Source organism: Fringilla coelebs (genome assembly GCF_963513975.1).
Source record: "Fringilla coelebs genome assembly, chromosome: 5".
Lineage (NCBI taxonomy): Eukaryota > Metazoa > Chordata > Aves > Passeriformes > Fringillidae > Fringilla > Fringilla coelebs.
In genome coordinates, this window is record NC_140033.1 from 69,399,836 (window position 1) to 69,421,138 (window position 21,303).

The 21,303-nt window shown below is 44.0% G+C and overlaps 1 protein-coding gene across 1 annotated transcript in view; it reads left to right on the plus strand.

The window, feature by feature from the left end:
- Positions 1-848: 848 nt before the first annotated feature.
- The window catches only part of PTPRO (protein tyrosine phosphatase receptor type O), a gene marked incomplete at both ends in the record, with an annotated part of 143,867 nt that continues 123,412 nt past the window's right edge, over positions 849-21,303 (plus strand). Inside the window, one exon of the mRNA XM_084205928.1 lies at positions 849-1,064. Within this exon, the coding sequence (XP_084062054.1) occupies positions 849-1,064 (216 nt within the window). The remainder of the gene's footprint in view (positions 1,065-21,303) is intronic.

Below are 21,303 nucleotides of genomic sequence, written 5' to 3' on the forward strand. Positions count from 1 at the left end.
TCAAAGTGTTTGGTTTTGTTTTTGTTTTTTCTGGGGGCATCATCTGAAGCAAGACTCTTGCTGAAGTGTTTGGAGATGGCCCTGCAGGATCTCTGGGTGGGATGTGGGGGGAAGACAGGACAGGGGAGGTGCCCTGAGTTCTGTTGGTGTGCCCCTGGGCCTGAGTATCTTGTGGGACAGGATGAGTTCTCCATCCCTTGTGGGTTCAGCCCTGTACCTTGAACGTTTGGAGAGCTGTCCACACGAGCACAGCCGCAGGGACCTTCTGCCTCGGGTACCAGCTGGGTACCAGCTCCTGCCCCTGCCGCTCCAGCAGCCTCCCAGGGCCGCTCCAGCCGCTCCTTTCCTTGCCCCACCAGATGTCCCCGGAGGCTGGGGACATTTCTGTCTCCCGATCGCGGCGGGGCAGGAAAAAGGCACCGGGGAGGGCTTGGTGGTGAGCGGCGGTGAGGATGCCTTTCTGCCCGCGGGGGAGAGCGGGGCCGGGGGCAGGGCGGTGCGGGGGCGAGGGCGGCTCCCGGCTCCCACCTCCCATCACCTCCCATCCTCTCCCATCACCTCCCATCACCTCCCATCCTCTCCCATCACCTCCCAGCCCTCGCCTTCCGCCGGGGGCTGCAGCCGCCCCCGCCCAGGAGCCGGCGTTCCCGGAGCCGGCGAGCGGCGCGATCGCCCAAACTCCTGGGAGGGGAGACACCACCCGCCGTCGCCTCCTCTTCCTTCTTCTTCTCCTCCTCCTCCTCCTCCTCCTCCTGCTCCCCTCCCCGCCGCAAACCCCAAATAAAAGGGGCGGGGGGCGGCAGGATGCGCCGCTCGGAGGGGAGGTCGGCGCCGCCGCCGGCCGCCTGATGCTGCCGCAATTCGCCATTGCCGGGCACGGCTCGGAGCCGAGCGGAGGGAGGCGGGGGGCAGAGCCGGGGGTCCCGGGGGCACAGGAGCAGCAGCCCCCCCTGCCCGGCCGCCCCCGCAGGCCGCGGCCGCCGTCCTCCCCCATGCCCGACCGCCGCCGGCGGGGGGCCCCGGGGGCCCGCTCCTGTCTCCTCTGGCTCTTTGTGTTGCTGAAGGTAAGTGCCGGGGAAGGGGAGGGAAGGGCTGCGCGGCCGGAGCATCCTCCGCGCCGCCTTTGTGTGCCTGCCCTGCCCGCGCCCGCTGCGCGCTGTGCCCGCTTTGTGCTGCGCGGGGATGCGCGGGGAGCAGCCCTGGCCGCCGTGCCCCGGCAGGGATGCGCTCCCTCCCTCCGTCTCCCACATCCCCCCGAGGGACCGGGCTGGCTCTGAGCCCCGTCCTGTGCCCGCTCCGGAGTGACCGGCCGGGTTTGGGCGGTTTTGGGGAGCGCTGTCCTTCAGCACCGCTCCCTCGGAGCGCTCGCACCTTTCCCCCCGCCCCGGCACGCTCCGCTGATGAGGATGCTGCTAACAAAGGGGCTGGATCGTGCCGGGTTTGTCGTGGCACGACTGAGCAGTTCTTTTTGTGTCTCAAGCTCAGCCTGTCTACTCGGCAGATGAATTTTTCAAAGTTCCGCCTCGTGCCGCCAGCTTGGTTCTCACACGGCGTTTTTCATCCCTGCGCTTTAGCTCGGTCCGTGGTTTTTAAGTGTATTTTATATGCTTCGTGTAACTTCTAAAAGAAAATGTATGTGCTGCCCAGGTGAATGCTGCCGGCTGCAAATGTCATTGCCCTAAAGAGCAGAGCTCAGGACTGCTAAAAACTTTGTTGTATATTTGTCAGTCACTGTTAAGCAGAGCTCTGCAACTAAGGACCTGACCTTTCAGAGCCTCATAAATGTAAATGTTCTGTGGAAATCATCAGGGTTCCCTGTGTCAATGAGTTTGCAGGAGCATGTCCTAGAGCAGCAGTGGTGTCGCTTCTAAAATTGACATTGCATTGACAGAACTATTTAAAGGGAAGATTTCACAGCATCTGTTCACATATAGTAGTCAACTGTCAGCTGTCTCATTTTCATAACTGCTGAAACATACATTTATGCAAGATAAAATGCTAATATACAGGCAAAATGTTGTTCTGTGGAATGTGGTAGCTTAAAATAAAAAGGACAGTAAGTCTGTGGATGTTATGGCCCAATAGAAAGATGAAGTTTCTAGTTTTTTCATGAACACAGAAGTGCACACAGATTTAAGTAGCTGTTTTATCCCACAATCAGAGAATGCACATTACTCTGTCCTAGCTTTAAAAAAAAAAAAAATTAAGGTGATTATGTGCTGTATTTTGTTGGGTTCTTTTTTAACTAGCATTGCTGTGGTCAAGCAGGACAGAAAATAGGTAGTTTAAATCTGTATGAAATGAATAATAAATCTGAAGTAATTGGGTAAGGTTTGAAGGTAGCCAAGGGCTCAGGTTTTCATTCTGTTGGAAAACAGCCATCAGTTCTCAGCTAAGTAAACCTGGGACTGGCAGGACAAAGAAAGCTGATGAGCATTAGCAGAATTTTACAGAGTAAGAGAAGGTAAAGCTGCAGTTTCAGACAGAGGTGCATCTGTATCTCCCTGTGTGACTGCATTATGACTTTGGTTGGATGGCAAGCCCACTGTAATTAGTTATCTTTGTACTGGTCTTGAACACTGCAATAAAAGAAGTGAGACTCGATAGTCAGAGTAAATCTGGTTACAGGAGAGAAGTTGGGTAAGCAAGAACAGTGCTCGATTCAGATCACCACAATAGGACCATTTTCCTGAGCCTGAAATTCACTGAATATTCTTCAAGATCTGTGTAATTTTTTTCAGTGACAAATAATTGAAAATACCTCATTTCAGAACAAGGCTTTTTCCCAGTTTAGCTCTGTTTAGTTCTACCAACCTGTTGAAGCAACACTAAGAGTAACCAGACTCGATTTATTAAATAGGTGTTTAACCTGGAAGTTAATCTTGTTGAGAAAGCAGTGGCATTGAACTGATGAATCTGAAGACAGGCAAAACTGATGTCTGTGTGCTTGCTGTTTCAGTGTTAGCAGCCCAAATGTCACTTGCTAAGCTGAATCTTCTTGATGTGGCCTTGATGCCCATCTGGCAATTTGTAAAATCATCAGCAGACTTTGCAAAGTGATAAAGCTGCTCAAAGCACATTTTCTCCTCTCTTCTCTTGTCTTCCAATTGTCATTATTTCATGGTGTGAAGTAATAGTGCCAGCTTGTTCCAACTCCTGGTGCTCTCTGAGGCTGCTGAAGGGTCAGTGACACATGGGACATTGCCCACTGCATGCCACGTGCCAGATGTGGTTGCCCATGGGCTACTAAGGTGTGGCTCCTTTCACAGTGTGATGTGGGTGCTTCCTGTGCCCCAGGGTAGGGGCATATTATTATTTCTGGAAATACAGCAATGTGATCTTGAACCTTTACCATTCTCCTTTAGCAGTTTTTTTTATGTGGTGGCTAATTTAGAAATTGGCAGAAGAAAGGCATTGTGTGTGAGCTCAGACACCAGGATGGATTCACAGTACTTGTGAGAGGAGCAGGGCTGTGGGTTTTGCTTCAGAGAAGACTCCAACCATGCTGCTGTAGGAATCTCTTAAAATATTGCTGTTTTGCAGTGGGTCTGAGTTCTCTGTTAGTTTGTTTCGCTCAGAATGGCTGGAAGGCAGAGTCTTCAGCAGCTTGCTCTGTAATCATCTCATTTTGGCGTGGCAAAGGCTGGGCTGAGCACAGCCCAAAGGAAAAGCTGTACTTCGGCTAAATAAATAAGAATAAAAAGTAGACACATTCCCTCATTCCAGCGGCTGATGTTATGTTTCCCATCTTTTCTAACTGCAACCCAGCAGCCTTGGCTGCCCTGAGCTCTGGCCAGCTGGAGTTCTGCTCTGGGTGATGTCCCTGATGTGTCAGATGTCCCATGCTGCTGGTGGCCTGCCCCTGAGAGCTCTGAGGTTGCTTTGTTGTATTATTTCTGGGGTAGAAGGTAAAGCTTAATTAGAAGACAAAAGCATCTTGAACAAGGCAAACCTGGTGCTGGGACATTGTTTACGATCTGTTCCTTCTCCAAGATGTTCTGAGCAAGGATCTCAGTTGGAAAATAATGAGAAAACTGGTTGTCACTGTGCTTCCATGTCCAGGCTAAATAGGAGTGATGACACTCTTAATGAGAATTTTCTAGAAGTAATGCATCTCTTCTTTCCAGGAGACTGAGGTCTTTGAATATCAGTCTTATATATGCTCTTCATTTAAATCAGCAACACCCTTTTTCTTTCTCTTAGCAAGGACAACTTTTTGTGTCTAGCAGGGCAGAATTTTGTCCAATACTGCATTAGTTTTTGTAGTTTGGCATCATAGTGAACTCTCAGCTCAGGTTTAATGGACCAAGACATGCAAAGAGACTGAGGTTCTGTATGACTTTACTCAGCCTTACCCAGCAAAGGAAATCTGTTTCTACTGGTGTAATTTTCAAGAATATCTACATCTTCAGTTAATAATCTGAAGCAAAAGCCTTGCCATCAGGGTGCTGCCTTTTCCTGCAGGAGAAACCTTTTTAAGAGAGAGGCTGATTTCACAGCTGAGAGCCCCAGTGTGTCACTGCTGTTTCCTCCTGCTGGGAAAAGCAATGAATGCATAATTTGAATTTTGCTACGGAGTCCTTTTGGCAACTCTTCTCTCTCCAAGAGACGGCAGCTGAAGCTCTTGTTGAGACAAGTTTTGTCTTCTTTCCTCATGGTTGTGTTCTACTAGTGTCAAAATAAAATAAAGAAAGACCCAAACCTACCTTACCAGCTCCTTTCTGTTTGCAAAACAAATGTGAGGGTTCCTCACAATGGTTTCAGGCCCAAAGGTAAAAGTCTTTTTTTCCTACCACTACTCTGGGACTGTATGGGAGAAAAAAGCATCCTCCCAGGAAAAGCAAGGACTTTTCTTTTTAAAAAAGCTAATTATGAATAGTCACCCTCAGCTCTGAACTTCTACAAGCCAGGTTCTCTCTCATTTCTTCATTTTCATGGATAATATTTGGATCAGGGTGGTTCTGGAGGGCAAAGGCAAAGAAGAGGCTGCCTGTGCCAAGTCATGTTTACAGAACTGCAGCAGGCACTTGCAAACCCCTCTCTGCCAGTGAGATGAGAGTCTGCCATTACCCTCTGGCAGATTTCCTCCTGATGAAATGACAGAGGAGCGTTGAGAAAAGATCCTTCATGCCTGCAGGAGTTATGAGCCCCAGGCTCAGATTGCACAGGGTCAGCAAGGCAATTTCTAGGTTGTATCACCCGGGTCAGAAGCTGCACTCAAGGGTGATCCCTCATCCAGGCTGGGGTGGGCTGTGCTGGGTGCAGACTCACCTGTGCTGATCCCCTGGCAATTCATTAAAGGGCTCCCAGGCAGTGCTGGCTGAACCTGAGTCCCACTAATCTCTGCATTTCTGCTGTCACCACACAGAGCAATCCAGGCAAATCATGGAATGACCTTACAGGGCTTCAGAATGAGTGCTAACCTGAACAGGGTCTTGTGTAAATCCAGCTTGAGACTTATTTTACCAGACAGTCTCAGCTCCAGGGAAAGGAGCACTTTTTTTACTTAGGCATATGAGTCAGGACAAAAAATGTCAAAAAATAAACCTTTGGGAACAGGTCTATTTGCTGAAGAACTTAAAAGACTCATAGCTAACTTTGATTCTATGTCTCAAAATTCTTCAAAATTATTTGCCTTTTTCATTGGAGAGGTACACATTGTCATCCTGAGCACTCTTATCTTCTAGTAAATTAATGATTCCATTATTGTTACCTTACTCTTTCAGGTTTTAAAAATTCTGTTCTTTATTCAAAACTGAGTTGGTTGCAACGTGAAGAAAAAAAAAAACTTTAATAAATGTTAAGAATATTCTGAAATTAAAATCTTTACACAGACTCAAGTACCTATGAGTGCACTAATATAAATTAAGAGACTGGTTTATTAAATGTTTTGCACATGAAATTGTAACTTTTTTTTTTCCTTATTAAATTTCTATCAGTGTAGATAGAGTTGAAAAGGGGAAAAATCTTTGAGACAAATGTGGCAACATATGCTAGCTGCCACATATGGAGTATAACAGATGAACAGAGAATGGGAAATACTGGAAACAGAAAGGTTACCTTGCTTTTCTCAGCACTCTGCAATCTCAAATGAACGGCAGCCAGTGAAGGGAGCAACTCCTAGGGAAGGAGTTTGCCATCTTTGCAGCCAGCCAAACATGATGCATTCCATTTCTGGAACCCCCTCATTCCTGTGCTGGGAAATTACAGTGGCTTTTAGAGGGAGTTCCAGAAATAAAATGATATGAGTGGTGTCTGGATTGCCAGAAAGATAACACTGTGCATCAGGGCTGTGCTGGAATGAGCGTGGCAAGCTCTGCAGTTTCCCTTCTTGTTGCATGCAGGCATTTAGGGAAGAAAAGATTTACAGTAAGCATGGGTGATGGAAAAGTTGGTGTCACAGCTGACAGCAACAGGGAGGAGAGTCAGCAAGAAAAGGTTTAAGCTTTGAGTGTACTGGTCTTGAGGTGATAGCATGGACATGAGAAGTGAATATGTGGGATATTTGAACAGGAAACATAATATTGGAGGTGGCAAAATGTGAGCATGGTATTTAAGCACAGGCACTGAGCACTTCAGAGGAGCTGAACGGAGATAATGGAAGTAAACAACTCTGAGCTATTATTCTATGTCAGTCAGAGATTTAACATGAGGTAGCTGTTTGGTAGATATGAACCTCTTGGGGATAAAAATCCTAAATTCCTTTCTGAGTTCTCTGTAAAAACAGATAAGGTTGCCTGTCAATCTACACAGTTGTGATTTCGAAGTGATTTGGCCTCAGCACTTTTCTCTGGTGTTGAGACAAGGGCCTTCTTGTCTTGTCAGAAGGGTTTGAACAACTGCAGCTCCTTTGTGTGCTGTAAACCTGCAGGTCCCCAGGTCAGCTGTGTTGATTTCCAGCTATATCACATGAAGGCCAAGTCTTTGGGGTGAGAGAGGTGGGTCCCAGTCATTAATTTGTCAATCTGACCAGCAGCTCCTTCGAGTTTAAGGGCTTTCAATAATTTCCTTGTCACATCCCCCCGGATCAGCCATGGAGGGGCTGTTCTTCAGTGCTGGGAGGAGCCCCCAAAGCAGGCAGACAGTCCCAATTGTCTGATTCCCTTTGTGTGATTTGCTTTCTGGCTTTTATCTGCGCCACAGCTATTCTGGATCATTTCCTATTTGTTCATATGGAAGTCATTTGAACATGGGAAATCTTCACTCCTCACTGATCTATTAAATGGGAAGGCATGGCTTCATTCCACTTACAAACATTGAAGAAACATTAAATTTGAGCAAGAGAAAAAAAGCCAAGAAAACACTGGAAAAACCCACACACACCCCAAACCCCAACATCTATTACATGTGGTGAAGAACAGTAGAAAGAATTGGGGAGAAAAAGAAAAAACACATGGAAAGAAGGCTAATTAGTGTTTTCCTAAAGCACTGCAAGGCAGATTTAAGGAAAAAAATGATCATTTTCCCAGAGCAATGAAATGAATTTATTTATTATTTGCTTAGCACTGCTGTGCCTAGCTTTGTTCTGTATGCAAAATACCTGCAGACTCTGCCTGGAGTCTGGAAGATAGACAGATCAAAATAAGGATGCTCTAGATAACTTAGAAATGATTATCATAAATGCCAGTTGCTGGGATTCTCCAAGGGCTGGTATACCTTCCTAAGAGAAGGCACAATTGTTTCCCCCAGGAGCTGAGCAGAGGGGTTTTGGTTGTTGTTGTTGTTGTTTGTTACTTGTTCTTTTTTTAAATTCAGTATTGATTTCTACAGGATGTTGTTCTTCAGAGCTTCTGGATGTTTACATCAGTTTAAAACATCAAAAATAATTAATAATCAATGTGGCTTTAATCCCTTCAAAGAGAACCCATTAACCTACAAAAAATGCTCTAGCTCACAATAGTTTCATGAAAGTGACTGTAAGCAGGGCAAGAGATGAAAGAGAAACATCACTCAGATATTTTCCTTTTTCAAAGAGAACTTGTATTTGAAACAGAGAGCACAGCTAATATTTTATTGTAGTCAACTCACTGTAAATTAGGAGGTTTGAGGGTTTTTAAAACAATTTTCTTTCTCTAACTTGCCTGCCTAATCTTGTAATGGTATTTTCTTGAGTCATCAGTGTCTGCTTCTGAGGAAAAGATGATGATGTCACAAAATCAATATCAGAGGATCCTGTACTGTAATCCCTTTTCAGGGAAGTCCATTAAATCAATGCCTCTCCTTCTGTGAGTAATGATTGTAGAATGAAGCCCTCTAATTTCACTCTGTGAAGGAATAAGCAGATGGGATGGGATTTTACATAATTAGCTAGCAGTTATTAAATACAACAGGAAAAATTATGATGTTTTCTGAAAGTGAAATGAATACATAGTGAATATCTAAGTGTATTCCAAAATGATCTCTGGTATAAAATTACTTCTCAGTTGCATTGCAAAATAATACGCTAAAAAAGCTGAAAAGGCTTTTTTATTTTCAAACCTTTTGAAAACTTACTCAGGACTCCATGGGCTACGAAGCCCCATCAGGTTTCTTTTAGCAGAATTGGGGGAAACCATGAAAACTACAGAATGATTCACCAGCATTTCACTGGAATTGGGGCACTCTGGGAACAGGCATGATAACTTTGCCCCCTCACCTGTTGTTCATGCGCAGCAGCGGTGTCTGTTAGCTGGAACCAGAACTGACGGGTTTCCTCCAATTCTCAGGAGCTATCAGAGAGTCCACTGTGCTTCTGGGAACGGCTCCAAAGTCCAAGTGAAGTCAATGGATGTTTTTATGCTGCTCTAAAAGGGCTTTGGAGCAGGCTGCAGTCCCAGCCGGGGGATGTGGCTCTGACGCGCAGCTCAGAGCCGGCGCTGGCTGGAGGCACAGACAGGATGGGTGTGATTTTCAGAATCTGAGAGTCTGATAGCTTAAAGAGTCTCCCCATCAGATCAGTCTTGAGGAACCTTGTTGTTTAGGGGGTGGCTGTGTTGGCAGGAGGTGGGGTGTTGTAATCCACGGCTGAAGCCAGTGTAGGAGCTCACTGATTCTGCTCTGGGGTGCTTTTCTGCAGACAGAGCCATCAATCTCCTCTTTCTCTTCCCCTCCTTGCTTCTTCCTCTGCTCAAATAAGAGCTCACATTTAAGGACATTTCACACTACAGCTCCTGGTGCTGGCATTGCAGCATTAGCACAGAGACATGGATGTATGGAAACCAAATTCTGTGACAATATCAGGTACTGCATCTGGATCTGAAAAATCTGGCTGGTCCCTTCTTCTTTAACCATGACACCAAAACCCAGTGACCATCCGAGGCCCTTGAGTTTCAGAACATAAACTCTCATCCTGCTCAGCTCAAGTGCAATCAGAACACAGAGCTATTATTTCCTAGACCCTTTCACTTACACCTTTGCAGCTCACTAGGGACCAGCAGACTGCCATAGGTGTGATAAAACAGATGGAAACAGCAGTTCAAAATATACTTATTTCAAATGAAGGAATGAACCAAAATTTGATAATTAATTTAAGATTGGTGCTTGGAATAATTCTTTTCCAATGGGCAAATGCACAGCCAGTGATCCCAAGCTGCATATTGAGTAGGAGAGCTTGGAGGAACTCATGGTGAAGTCAAACCCTTTGAATTCTTTCCATGAAGAAAAGTGGAGAAGTGTTCTTAGATGTCCATGCAGAGTGATTGTACAGATTAACCAAGCACTGTCTGTTTCTGCTTAAAACTTTAGAGGGCTGCATTGTCAAAAGCAATTGACAACAGCAATAAATAGTTTTGGCCCTTTGACTGTAGTGCTTCACAAGAGCTTTAAATGGGACCTATATCATTATTTACTTCATATTGTAAATATTCTTTAAAAATATGATTATTTAGTTTTTGGTGGTTTTAAAAAAATATTTACTCATCAATGAACTGAACTTTGCAGCATCGTTTCCACAATGTATTGTGGCAACCAAATACCCTGCAGCCACTGTCCCTCTGACTGGTGGGATGGGGAGGAGAATCAGGAAAGAAAGGTGTGGGTTGAGATAAGAAAAGCTGATGTATGGGCACTGAGCTCTAAGCATTGAGTCACAGCCTAGCTGTCAGACACCAGCTTTTCCTGGTAGGCATTACTGCACAAGGTGATGGACAGCCCAAATCAGGATGTCAGTAGGTGTCCAGGTGGAGGAAACAAATTCTGGAATGTCTGTTGTATGAGAGCCACAGTGCCTTCCCCATGGCCTCACCAGGAGGATGCTGTGACCAGAACATAGTTTCAGGTGACGTTATTTCAAGCACAAATAAAACATGTTCATGGGCATGACGAGGTTAGGAGATAAAATGGAAAAGAAGGAAGAGCGTTTTGGAATGTGCCAGAGCATATCTAGCCAGCTTTGTTTGTTCCAGTTATGCACAAGGCTATTTTTGCATCCCTTCTGCATTTGGTAGCTAATCTTTAATGAGGATGTGACCTGTTTGAGGATTGGCTTTTAGTAATGATACCTGGTAATGATTGTATGGGATCAGCTGCTTGTTGTCAACATGTACAATGAGTAAAAGTCATCTGCTGATCAGAGCATTTCCATTTTTTATCTGAAACATTTTTATTCCTTTCTCCCCTCCCTGGAGGGAGGGATTTATTTCCATTATGAGCACTGGTTATGTGATTAAACCATATGAGAGCTACTGGACTATCACAGGATACAGGATATCCAGAAAAGCCCAGATTTTTGAGGGGAAAACCCCCAAGACTTGCAAGGGAAAAAAAACCCAGAATTTTTAGGGAAAACCCAGAATTTTTAGGGCAAAACCCCAGAATCTGGAGGGCAAAATCCCAAGATCTAGAAGCAAAAACCCCAAGATTTTAAGGGTAAAACCCCAAGATTTTTAGGGGAATACCCCAAGATTTGTTTACCCTTCTAGCTGGCTTTAAGCTGGTATTTCTCACTCCATGGCATAGCTGGAAGGGTGTAGAGGGCGGATGCAGCACGTGGGGAAAGGGGGAGGCAAGAGATTGTGGAGGGGTATTGAGAAAGGAGGATCTTCAGGATTGTCCCCTGGTTGTCATCAAAAGGGCAAAAATGTGGTGGGGAGGAGGGGCTGTGTGCATCTCAGAGGGGCAGGGACACGTGGAACAGTTTAGGGCTGTGCAGGATTGGGGCTGGAAGGGATGTCTGGAGAGCATCTGCTCTGAGCCTCGAGCCAGGCCAGGGGCTCAGGGCTGTGCCCAGATCCGTTCTGAGCGTTTGGGAGGATGGAGATGGCACCACCACCTCTCTGGACAGCTTCCTAGGAGCCTGCAGGAGAGGAGTGACAGCCAATTAAGTCCTCTAAAAGATCATGAATTGGGACACAAAAGAGTATGAAATTTTTATTAACCTGACTGTTCTGTTTTGCAAATTCATTTTAAACTAAATTGGGCTGCCTTCCTTTGTAGAATTTCAAACTCCGGGTCACGGTCATAAGCTTTATGCTGAACTCTGCTTGTTTTCTTGCATTTATCAGTGCCTTGAAGCTTGAGCTTTAAATATTATATCAAGGGTACAATTTTTAGAGCTGCCAGTGTTAGAATGTACCTTAATTATCACTTGAGCTTTCTGCAGAGTCAGGCAGGTATCTGCCATCACTGCACGTTCACTTCACACCTTCAGAATTCTCAAGGAGGTTTCTGGATTTCTTTTTTCCCCCTTTTGTTTTTTTATTTTTCCCCTCCATTTTTTCTCCTCCTCTTCTGAGTTACACTTCTGGGAGGAGAATGACTTCATACATTTTACAAGCTGAGGTCTTGGGCATGCAGGAAACCATTAAAACCTCCCTGAGGGGATTTTTTGGGAGCAATATGAGTCAAAGGCTCTTGGGGTAGGACTGGCCTCTGTCCTGGCAGTGCTGGAGCAGAGAAATCTGTCATCACTGCACCCAGCTACCAAAATTTGTATAAATCTAGGTGGTGAAATCCATGTCCCGAGGGAATATGTGGAATCTTTACTGAAAATTCCTCTTAAACTTTTTGCATCGATAACGGAAGCACTGCTCCCAAAATCAATAAAAGATTACAGGGACTCAATGCGCTTAATGAGCTCCAAAGGAACAGTTTGGGCTGTGATTACAGCCTGACTTCTGTTGCCTGACTCTGCATTGTACTCTGCATTTTATTCCTAATGATTTATAACTTTGGAGGGGAGGATGAGTTCAGGAATTTCTTTTTTTTTTCTTTTTCCACAGAACTTTGTGCCTTGAAGTTATGTTAGTTCATACTTTTAACTGTTTACTTGTGCATGCCAGAATACAGATTTCTGGTTTTTAACTGGGGTTGGACAAAGCTTCTCTGGTTTTGTCCAGAACACTACACCCTTCAGGACAGTGAGAGGGATGGCTGGGAATTGCTGGGTGCCCAGGGGGAGTTTTTGCAATGGTGATGGAATGTGATTTTTGCATGGGGAGAGGAGCCCCAGCCTGTGAGAGGGGAAGCAGATGGGCTGCAGAGATGTGCCTGCATCCTGCCCCCGAGGATGCACGTGCTGAGCTGAGAAGGCTGATAGAGGGGAAGAGGAGTGTCCCCTCCTGCCCCCTGCCAAATCCATCTCTGTGCTGTCAGAAATGGCTGTGAAATGGGAGTGCTGGGATTTTTCTCTGCAGGAACGGTCTAGTCACGTTTATCTCTTTTTCTCTTTGCATATTGGCACGTTCTCTCTGTGTGCCTATTTATCCAAAGTCTTTACTTGGAGTGTTGGACTAAAGGTCATATCATCTTTTTTCTCTCTTTCTCTCCTTTTTTTTTTTTTTTCTCTAGTCCCTCTGTTCTAAAGATGTCAAGCTAAATAACTGATGATTTCTTCTGATGCCAGAAGGCCTTCATAATATGCATATTAGGGTTTAGTGTATTTTTCTTTTTCTGCATCTCAGTGCTCTCAATTTGTATGCAGAGCCATCCTCTTACCATGAGCTCCTGTGCCCAGAGCTGAGGATTATGTTCTTATCCAACATATGTACACAGCCTGAAATGCTAAATCTCAGCTACTAGAGGAACAGAAAGATGTTATGGTTAAAGGAACTGTGTCAAAGCAACCCGTCAGATCATCTATAAATCATCATGCTTGAGAGGCAAGATAAGGATACACTTTGAATATGTGTCCCCTGACCAGTACTAATTCATAAATTTAAATATTGCTACTCTAACTGGGAGGGATTAAGCACATATGGGTTTCTATTTAAAATAATAAGCCCCAGTTTGGTGGCAGTGAGGGAGGAGTCTCTGTGGATGCTGTTTTATGCAGAAAAGGCCGGATTTTGGTCACCTGTAGCATGGAAACAGCATGGCCATGGCACAGTGGGTTGCTCCCTTGCCCTTCAGCCAGCCCTGCAGAGAGACCAGAAGTCCCTAGGGATGTCCCTGTTCCATCCTGTCCCCCCTGCAGCAGCTCCTGCAGGGGGAAAGAGAGGGCAGGAACAACTCACCTGGCTTGTAGCTGCACCCATTTGTCCACCCATGGATAAACTGCAGGCTAATCTGATTTCCAGTTTGTGAAAATGCACTCGAGGGAGAGAGGAGGAACACCTCTGAGGCAGCAGCTTGTTGGAGAGTTTAAAGAAATGTCTAAGAAAGTGAAAAGATTAATCTTTTCCTCTTCTTTCCCATCAGGGCTTAAATACTAGATGACTTTTTTTAATGGGCACTGTGTGAATGTTTTATTTATTAATCCTGTGCAAAAAATGCCGTAGAGAATGGGTATTCAGAAGGTTTTAGAAGCAAAATAATAATTTGCATTGACTGAAAAACATTATTTTAATAGTTTTTGCTATGATATAGAAGCCCAAGAAGCTTCCCAGCAAATATTTCTATTCTCCAGAAAGAACACTTCAGCTTTCAGCCCCCTCTAAAGAAAAAAGGAGGCAGGGGCAGGTAGTCAAAGAAAATTCAACAGCTAACAACCACTTGAAGTTATCTGCAAATAATTACAATTGACTGAGATCTGTATTTTTCCAAGAATAAAATGCCACCCCATTTTCCCCATTTATCCTCTCCAGTGTTTGTCCCCTTGCTATTGTTTTCCTTGGCCTCTTTCCTCTCCAGCCCACTTCTTCCTTTCTGCTTCACTTGCCATCCCTGAATCTCCCCATCTGCACTTAACCCTGCTCGAGTCCCTTTGGCTCCCACCCACCCTGCTCACCTGCCCTGTGTCACCTCATTTCTCCTGTATTTTGCTTTTAGCTCCCCTGTGAAGTGCTGTTTCTCCAGCAAACATTTCGGGATCGAAGCTTTGGAACAATCAAAGCAAAGGCTCCTCTGCACACACCATTTGCAGTCATTTAACTTCCAGAGGAATGCTAAATAGTCACAAAAAGACTGTGATTGCATGAAAAGACTATTTTAGTGAAGATAGCTGTTATTCAAATAGAGATCATATTTCTCAGGGAAAAAAAAAATGGGGCCAATTACTGAGCTTTGTCATCTACACTGTGAATTCAAATGAACTTGATCCAAAGCAGCCTTGTTACACTGATTTTTAGCACTGATTTTTTGTCTGACTGAATTATATATACAGCTTAATATACACTACTGTTAGAGATAAATACATCTATTAATGAATCTTTCCCCCCCAACTTAAAATTGATTTTTATTCTCCCTCCACTACCTTCACCTTTTCATGTGAGACACTTAATGCAAGTTTGTTTGGGTAATTTTGTCTGACTGAATTATATATACAGCTTAATGTAAAAGATAAATACATTTATTAACGAACCTTTCTCCCCCCAATTTAAATTTTTTTCTCCCCCCACTTCCTTCACTTTTTCATGTGAGACACTTAATGCAAGTTTGTTTGCGTAATTTTGTCTGACTGAATTATCTATACAGCTTAATTTAAAAGATAAATACATTTATTAATGAACCTTCCCCCCAGTTTAATTTTTTTTTTCTTCCCCCACTGCCTTCACCTTTTCATGTGAGACATTTAATGCATTTTGTCTGCCTGGATTGTATGTACAGCTTAATATACACTATACTACCAAGACTGGGAGCTCCAAGCCTTTGTGAAGACCTTAAAATTGATTTTTATTCTCCCCCTACTACCTTCACCTTTTCATGTGAGACATTTAATGCAAGTTTGTTTGGGTACTTTTGTCTGTCTGAGTTATATATATTTCTTCCATTTATCATGCTCTAAGCTTTCTGGTAGATAAATTGGTCCTACTCTGCACCAGGACAGGTTGATGGCCCATAAAATAGATTTTCTAGGACTATTGCTGTGGTTACATGGTTTATACTAAGGCCCTCCCTAAAAAGTTCTAAACCCACCATTACCAACAATAGTGGGGTTCCCCCAAACACAGAGGAATTTCATTAATTCCATTATTAGCAGGCTGGGATGCTTTCCCTGGAAGGTGAAGGACCTTGCTTGTGAATATCACTGTCTTAAGTTCTTACAGTTTTTGCTAGAAAACCAGCCACTCTGTCAGCTTGTGAAAGCAAACAAATAGTGAGCTAAAACCACAAAAGGACATTCCATGAGGGTTATCTTCAGAGCTCCATCCAGGGGTGGGAAGCCTTGTGGTGGTGCATGTGGGGGTGTTTGAGGGTCCCCAGGACGAGGGAAGAGATGAGAGCCTTGACTCCATCTTAAAACTTCCTAATATCTCCCTAGATAAACTTTTCTGCAGCTTATGGAGTTATTCTAGACAAGCATTAATACACAGACCATTGTTCTATTTGTTCTTCCTTTTCTACTTCTCACATCATTTTTCTGCTGACCTATCTCATGGCTGCTGCTTCACTCCAATCACAGCTCTGCTGTCTCTGAGGCTTGCCATTTGCAGCTTTCCCAAAACCCTCAGATTTTATGTATTCCCACACCAACCTGCTGAGAGTGCTGAAATGGCAGTGCACATGCAGAATGGCTCAGAGCTAAGAGAAAAGTGTTGCCTTTATGCTTCTGAAGGTGCTAGGAAGAACTGCAAATGCCTTCAGAGACATCTGCCTGTGTGTTTCTGTACAAACCCAGCAGTTTGGTTTCCTTATTGTCACACCAACATAATCAGAGGTGGAGCAGCGAGGCAGGAGCCAAGAAATTTGTGAGGAAAGGATGCTGGAACTGCTGCCTTTCGTGTCCTGTAACACATTCCCTGGATCATCTTTGCTAATGGGGGACGAGGGCAGACAGTAAAAATGGCCAAAGTTTTGGTGAAGATCAGATCACTTTTAATCATGGGAGTTCAGTTGCCTCCTGGCCACCTCCAGAAATGATTTGCCATTAAGTGAGACTGTACATCTCACCTGTCACTTGAAACAGGGGCTGGAATTGAAGTACATTCAAAGCATTTCTCATTATCAAGCAGATGAAGTGAGCTGAAATGGAAGCGTTCTCTTGGTCAGCAAACCAATTACTGCTGTAAAACCTTGCTTGACTTTGTTTTGGTAAACTGCAGCTCTGCACTGGAGGTGGCTATTTTTAGGTTTTGACTTCAATTGGAGTTTCTGCTGAAGTGGAAGCATCTCAGCAGATTAGCATGGGACAAAGGATAATTAAATCCTGGCACCTGAAGAAGCTGAGGGGTAGAGAGTATTCACACTGGTGTTCACATAACTGCTCATGTCTGTCTCATTTCCAAAGGAAAATGAAAATTAACAATGCAGTGTTTTAATGATTCCATATCTGTGTTTAATTGCAGTTTGTAAACCTGCAGGTTGTAAACCTGTCATGATTATGCAATGAATATTCTGAGTTTATTTTCTATTTTGTTGTGGTTTTTAATTATAGATTAACATGTCCTTTTCAGACAGCTTGCAGCTGGGTATCCTGCTGCCCATGACACACCTAATGCACTTGCAGGGAAGGGAATAAGATCCAGGAAAGCAAATTGCTGCCTGCTCTGATCACAGGAATGAGCAATTTACTGAATGCAGACTAAATTTCAGTCATAAGTAATGCATTAACATTGGTATTACACCATCAGCATTGCCCTTCTGCCCTCAGTAAAACTAAAGAAAGTTCACCTTTTAAATTGTATTCAGCTTTATAATTGAGCACTTTGAGTGATGGGTTCATCTAATGCAAGCAAAAGGAAGTGATTTACAATGTCTGTCAGTAGAACATGGTTATGTGAGGAGAGATTAACAATCATAATTTCAGACTCAACAGTATTTAAAATTCTGAATTGTCTGTTTGAATGCAAATGCTCTGTCTTAATTAGGTGAAATAACCCTTCCTTGCTTGGGTGGTCCCCTAAATTAGTGACCAGCCTAACAGCCTCAGGATCATGCTTTTGCATTGTTTAATCTGTTCCAATCACACAAAGTGACAGAAAAAAAATAATAAACTGGTCTCATATATGGAGCACAAGAGGAATGCTTCAGATCCAAACTTCTCTGGATTTGTTGCCAATTTTGGGTTTTTTTTTTAAGAGGAAACTGATGGGCAGCAGCGGGCTCAGCTCAGATCTGCCTGGCTGAGCAGTGCTGACTGTGGGGGCTCCTGCCCTGCAGCAGAGGTGCCAGTGGAGAGTCACCAGAGCAGCAGAGTGACCCAGAGCCCTGCTGGCACGGTGCACAGGGGTCACTCAGGTGAGGAGCAGGTCTGGGGCTGCTCCCTGTGCTGTGCTGGCAGCTCAGAGCCCCTTGGCTGCGTGGGGCTGCAGGGCAGGGCAGTGATTCCCTCTCATAAATCTAATCAGGTCAGCCACCCTGAGCAGCAGAGCTGTGGGGATGGGGATCTTCAGCTGCTGAGCTCACAGCTGGGCTGCTGACATTTCCATGGCCCCACAACCACAGCACAGAGCTGAACTCCTGCCATGTGTGCACTGCTGAGTGGCACCCCTTGAGTAAACCATGAGTAAACTCCTGAGTGGCAGCCCTTCCACGAGGGCACAGCAGCAGAACCAGGCTGTGCAGAACCAGACTGTGCCACTTTGAAAGGGTTTGGCACTGCAGGGCAGCTGCACTTGCAGCAGGAGCCCTGGGAGTGATGGATAACCAGCCCACACTGGCACCTCCCAGAAGGACAAACTGCTCCTGGGGCTTGGCCATTGCAGCTGAGATCTGTCTGGGGTGAGATTTACCTCCCATTATCCATTAAAAAGATGGGTATAGCCTGGGCATCAGCTGTGTGTTTTGCTGTGCACTCAGTGGAGGGGATTATACATCCCAGATATTTCATATTGGTGCCAAGGTGGGGTAACACCCTCCACACTCAGTCATCTCCATCCAGACAGCAGGATTCCAGCTTGCTCAGACAAGGTGCCCCAATTTCAAAGAGTTTCAGCTGAGGATGAAGGAAATCTAGTGAGGAAGCTCCAGGTTTTCTGGCAGCAGCCAGCCCTCATGCCCAGGAGTCTCTTCCTTCACAGCTCAGGTTGTCCTGTGATGGTTTTTCTTGTCTGTGTGACAGCACAGGCAGAGGGATTTGGAGTTTGTTTTGCTACAAACAAAATGTAGCATTGAAGATTACCTGTCATCCTGGAATATTAATACCTGAATGAAATTTCATTTAGAAATTGTTTGTAAATTACATGGAAAAGTGAGGGGTACAATCTTTCTAGCTGTGCATGGCAAGATCTTTTGTGGGGGTTTTGTGCTTTAGAAAATAGTGATGTTTTGAGAACTGACAACTTTAAACTTTCACAGCTATTACAAGCAGTATTTCTAATAATTATTAGACATCACAGTGAAACCTGCTTGGCCTCTGGTTCCACTATAATTTTGAAACTCCCATTAGGCTCTTTGGATGCCATCACTGAAGTTCATATCTCTTAAATGCACCTTTTGGGCTGCATACGATTTTATGGTGCAAAAATCAGGAGAATTTCAGTATCTCTTGCTCATGAAAGCTTCTGGGTAATTTCAGCTGTTTTGAATGAATTCAGACTATGGTTTTCAAAGCTCTGAGAGAGATTTAGAAGACCATTAGTGGGAGGAGAATATTAAAGCATCAGTCTTATGTTTTAAGCCCAGAATTGATTTCAGCTGCCATCACAGAGTGGTGAAGTCTTGGTGATGAAACCAGCCTGAAAGCTAGCCAGTCCTCTTTCCCTTTGTCATCGTGCAGGCTAAGCCAAGAAAGCATGGATGAAATAGACAAATATTTATGAGAGACCTTCCACTTGCTGTTTTGGAGAGAGAGTTTGGCTTTTAGGGTACACACAATGTGATTATTCAGCTCTGGCTACAGGAAACATCGCTTGTGTTGGATCCTCAGTAAGCCATAAGGCTTAGAGCACAGTCCATGATTACCTAATGAGGTAATTTATTCCATCAGCCTCCAGCCTCTGGGTCTCCTGAGACAATTTTCCAAATTGTTTGTGTTGGTTATTGTATTTTTGTCTGTAGACTCCTACTCCTTTTGTTAACCTCCATACAGGTAGCTAAGAAAATGTCACTAATTTTGGCAAGCACTTGCTCATATTTCTTGGAAATATTTTGATTTTTGTTATCCATTCCATGAAAAGTGCTGTAGGAAGTGGCACAGACATCTCATGTTAAACTGGAGACACAATAGAATTGTTTCCTTTTACATTTAATTGCTTACTAAAACTGATTTGAACTCACATGAGATTCATTTGCAAAACATCTTCCCCACAAGCTGAAATAGCAGCACCAGCAGTAAAATCAGCCTCAAGGTGCTTTCTTTTTCATGGATCTATCCACCTAGATCCTTCTATCACTACACACTGAGCCCACATCACTTCACTTTGTATGCTTTGCTGGGTTCCATTTAGTAGTTTGGATAGTTCTACTTGTTTCTGGTGGTCTAACATGGTGTTGTGTTTGTTCTTTTAAGCAAAAGAAAAAGGTGGGATTTGGAGATTTCTTTGGTTATTTGAATATATTTTTAATTTTTTTATTTTTGGGGTTTTTTTTTTGTCTTGTTTATTGTGCGTTCTTTAAATGTAATCTTCCTAAAATGTTTGTGTTCACATCAGGCTCCATAATACTTTTCCTATTCTCTTTGTTACTGTTACTAATGTTTTACAGAAAAAATCAAATCGCTATGCACCCTTTGAAAGGCTGAAATTTGTCTTTGAAGTGTAGTGTGATATGGGCTCGACAGCTCTTTGAAACAGGCAAGGCTGGAGATGTGGAATGCAGAAATCCTCCTGGATACAACCCACTTCTGGTGCCTGAGTTTCAGAGAAGTGGGTCAGCAGATTGTGCTAGTGGATGAAATACGTGGTCAGGATTGTTTGCTTGCTCTGGTGTTTGAGGGTGGCTCACATTTGTGTTTCTTCTCTTGCTTTTTGTCCCAGGCAATTTTATAATCTAGATTTTTGGTTCAGGCATCCTATTCCTTTTCAAATCAGGATAATACATTGCTTTTATTTCAAGTTGTTCTTACTGTAGGTACTTCTATTATTCATAATGTGGATGAGTAGGGGAAAAAAAAGCTCACACACTGATAATTAGGCATACACCAAACCCCATAAACTGTGGAATTTCTTAAAGTAATAGCTGAATCTTATGATAATATTATTTTAAACAAATATTTCTTGAATAAACTGGGTGGCTAGGAGTGGTTTTTCTCTTTGCAAAACTGAATAACACCAGCACTACACGATAATAGTTAATACCCATGTGAATATTTCCATCTCAGCTGCCAATCTGCCCCTGCTTTACACAGCAGTGTAAGTAGCTTTTCTTGCTGGGTTTATGGGAGGGAGTTTGCTGTACCACACACACCTCACAGATGGTTATGATTTCTAGAGCTGTCACTCAATTGAGCCTGATCATAATTTAGCCCATGGGAATCCTTCTCACTTATGTTGCTCTTCCCTTTGTTAACATAAAAAAAAAAATAAAAATCAAGAAGTGGGTAACCAAACCAAAGTCTCTTATCTATGGGAAGCAGAATTTCCCTCCTACATTATGCCTCTGCCCTGGACCAGCATCACACCTCTGTGCAGACACAGCTTTGTTTGGTTTATTTGGGCCAGTGAAACCAGGATTTTCCTTGGCAGGTGTGGGTGAAATTTCCTCTGAGCTTTTCATGGTGCCTCTGCTGGGGCTGCTGCTCCTCTTACAGCCCCCCTGGATTTTAGGGATGAGCCTCACAGCCAGGCTTATCTACTGCCACAAGAAGGCAGCAACATTTGCTCTCTAATGCCCTTGGAGCTGGATTAAGTAGGAACCTATAAAAGAGGCTGTATATCCCTTTCCACTACCTTCAAGCCATTTATTCCTATTAGCATAACTTTTTTGGCATCAATTTATTTTCACTCTCTAAGATCACTATCAAAATGCAGCGAAATTAATTCAGAAAAGAATATGCAAAGGAAATAAAAATATGCTAATCCCAGGGAATTACTTTTTCATGGCTCAAATAAAAGCATCTTCCTTCTCTTT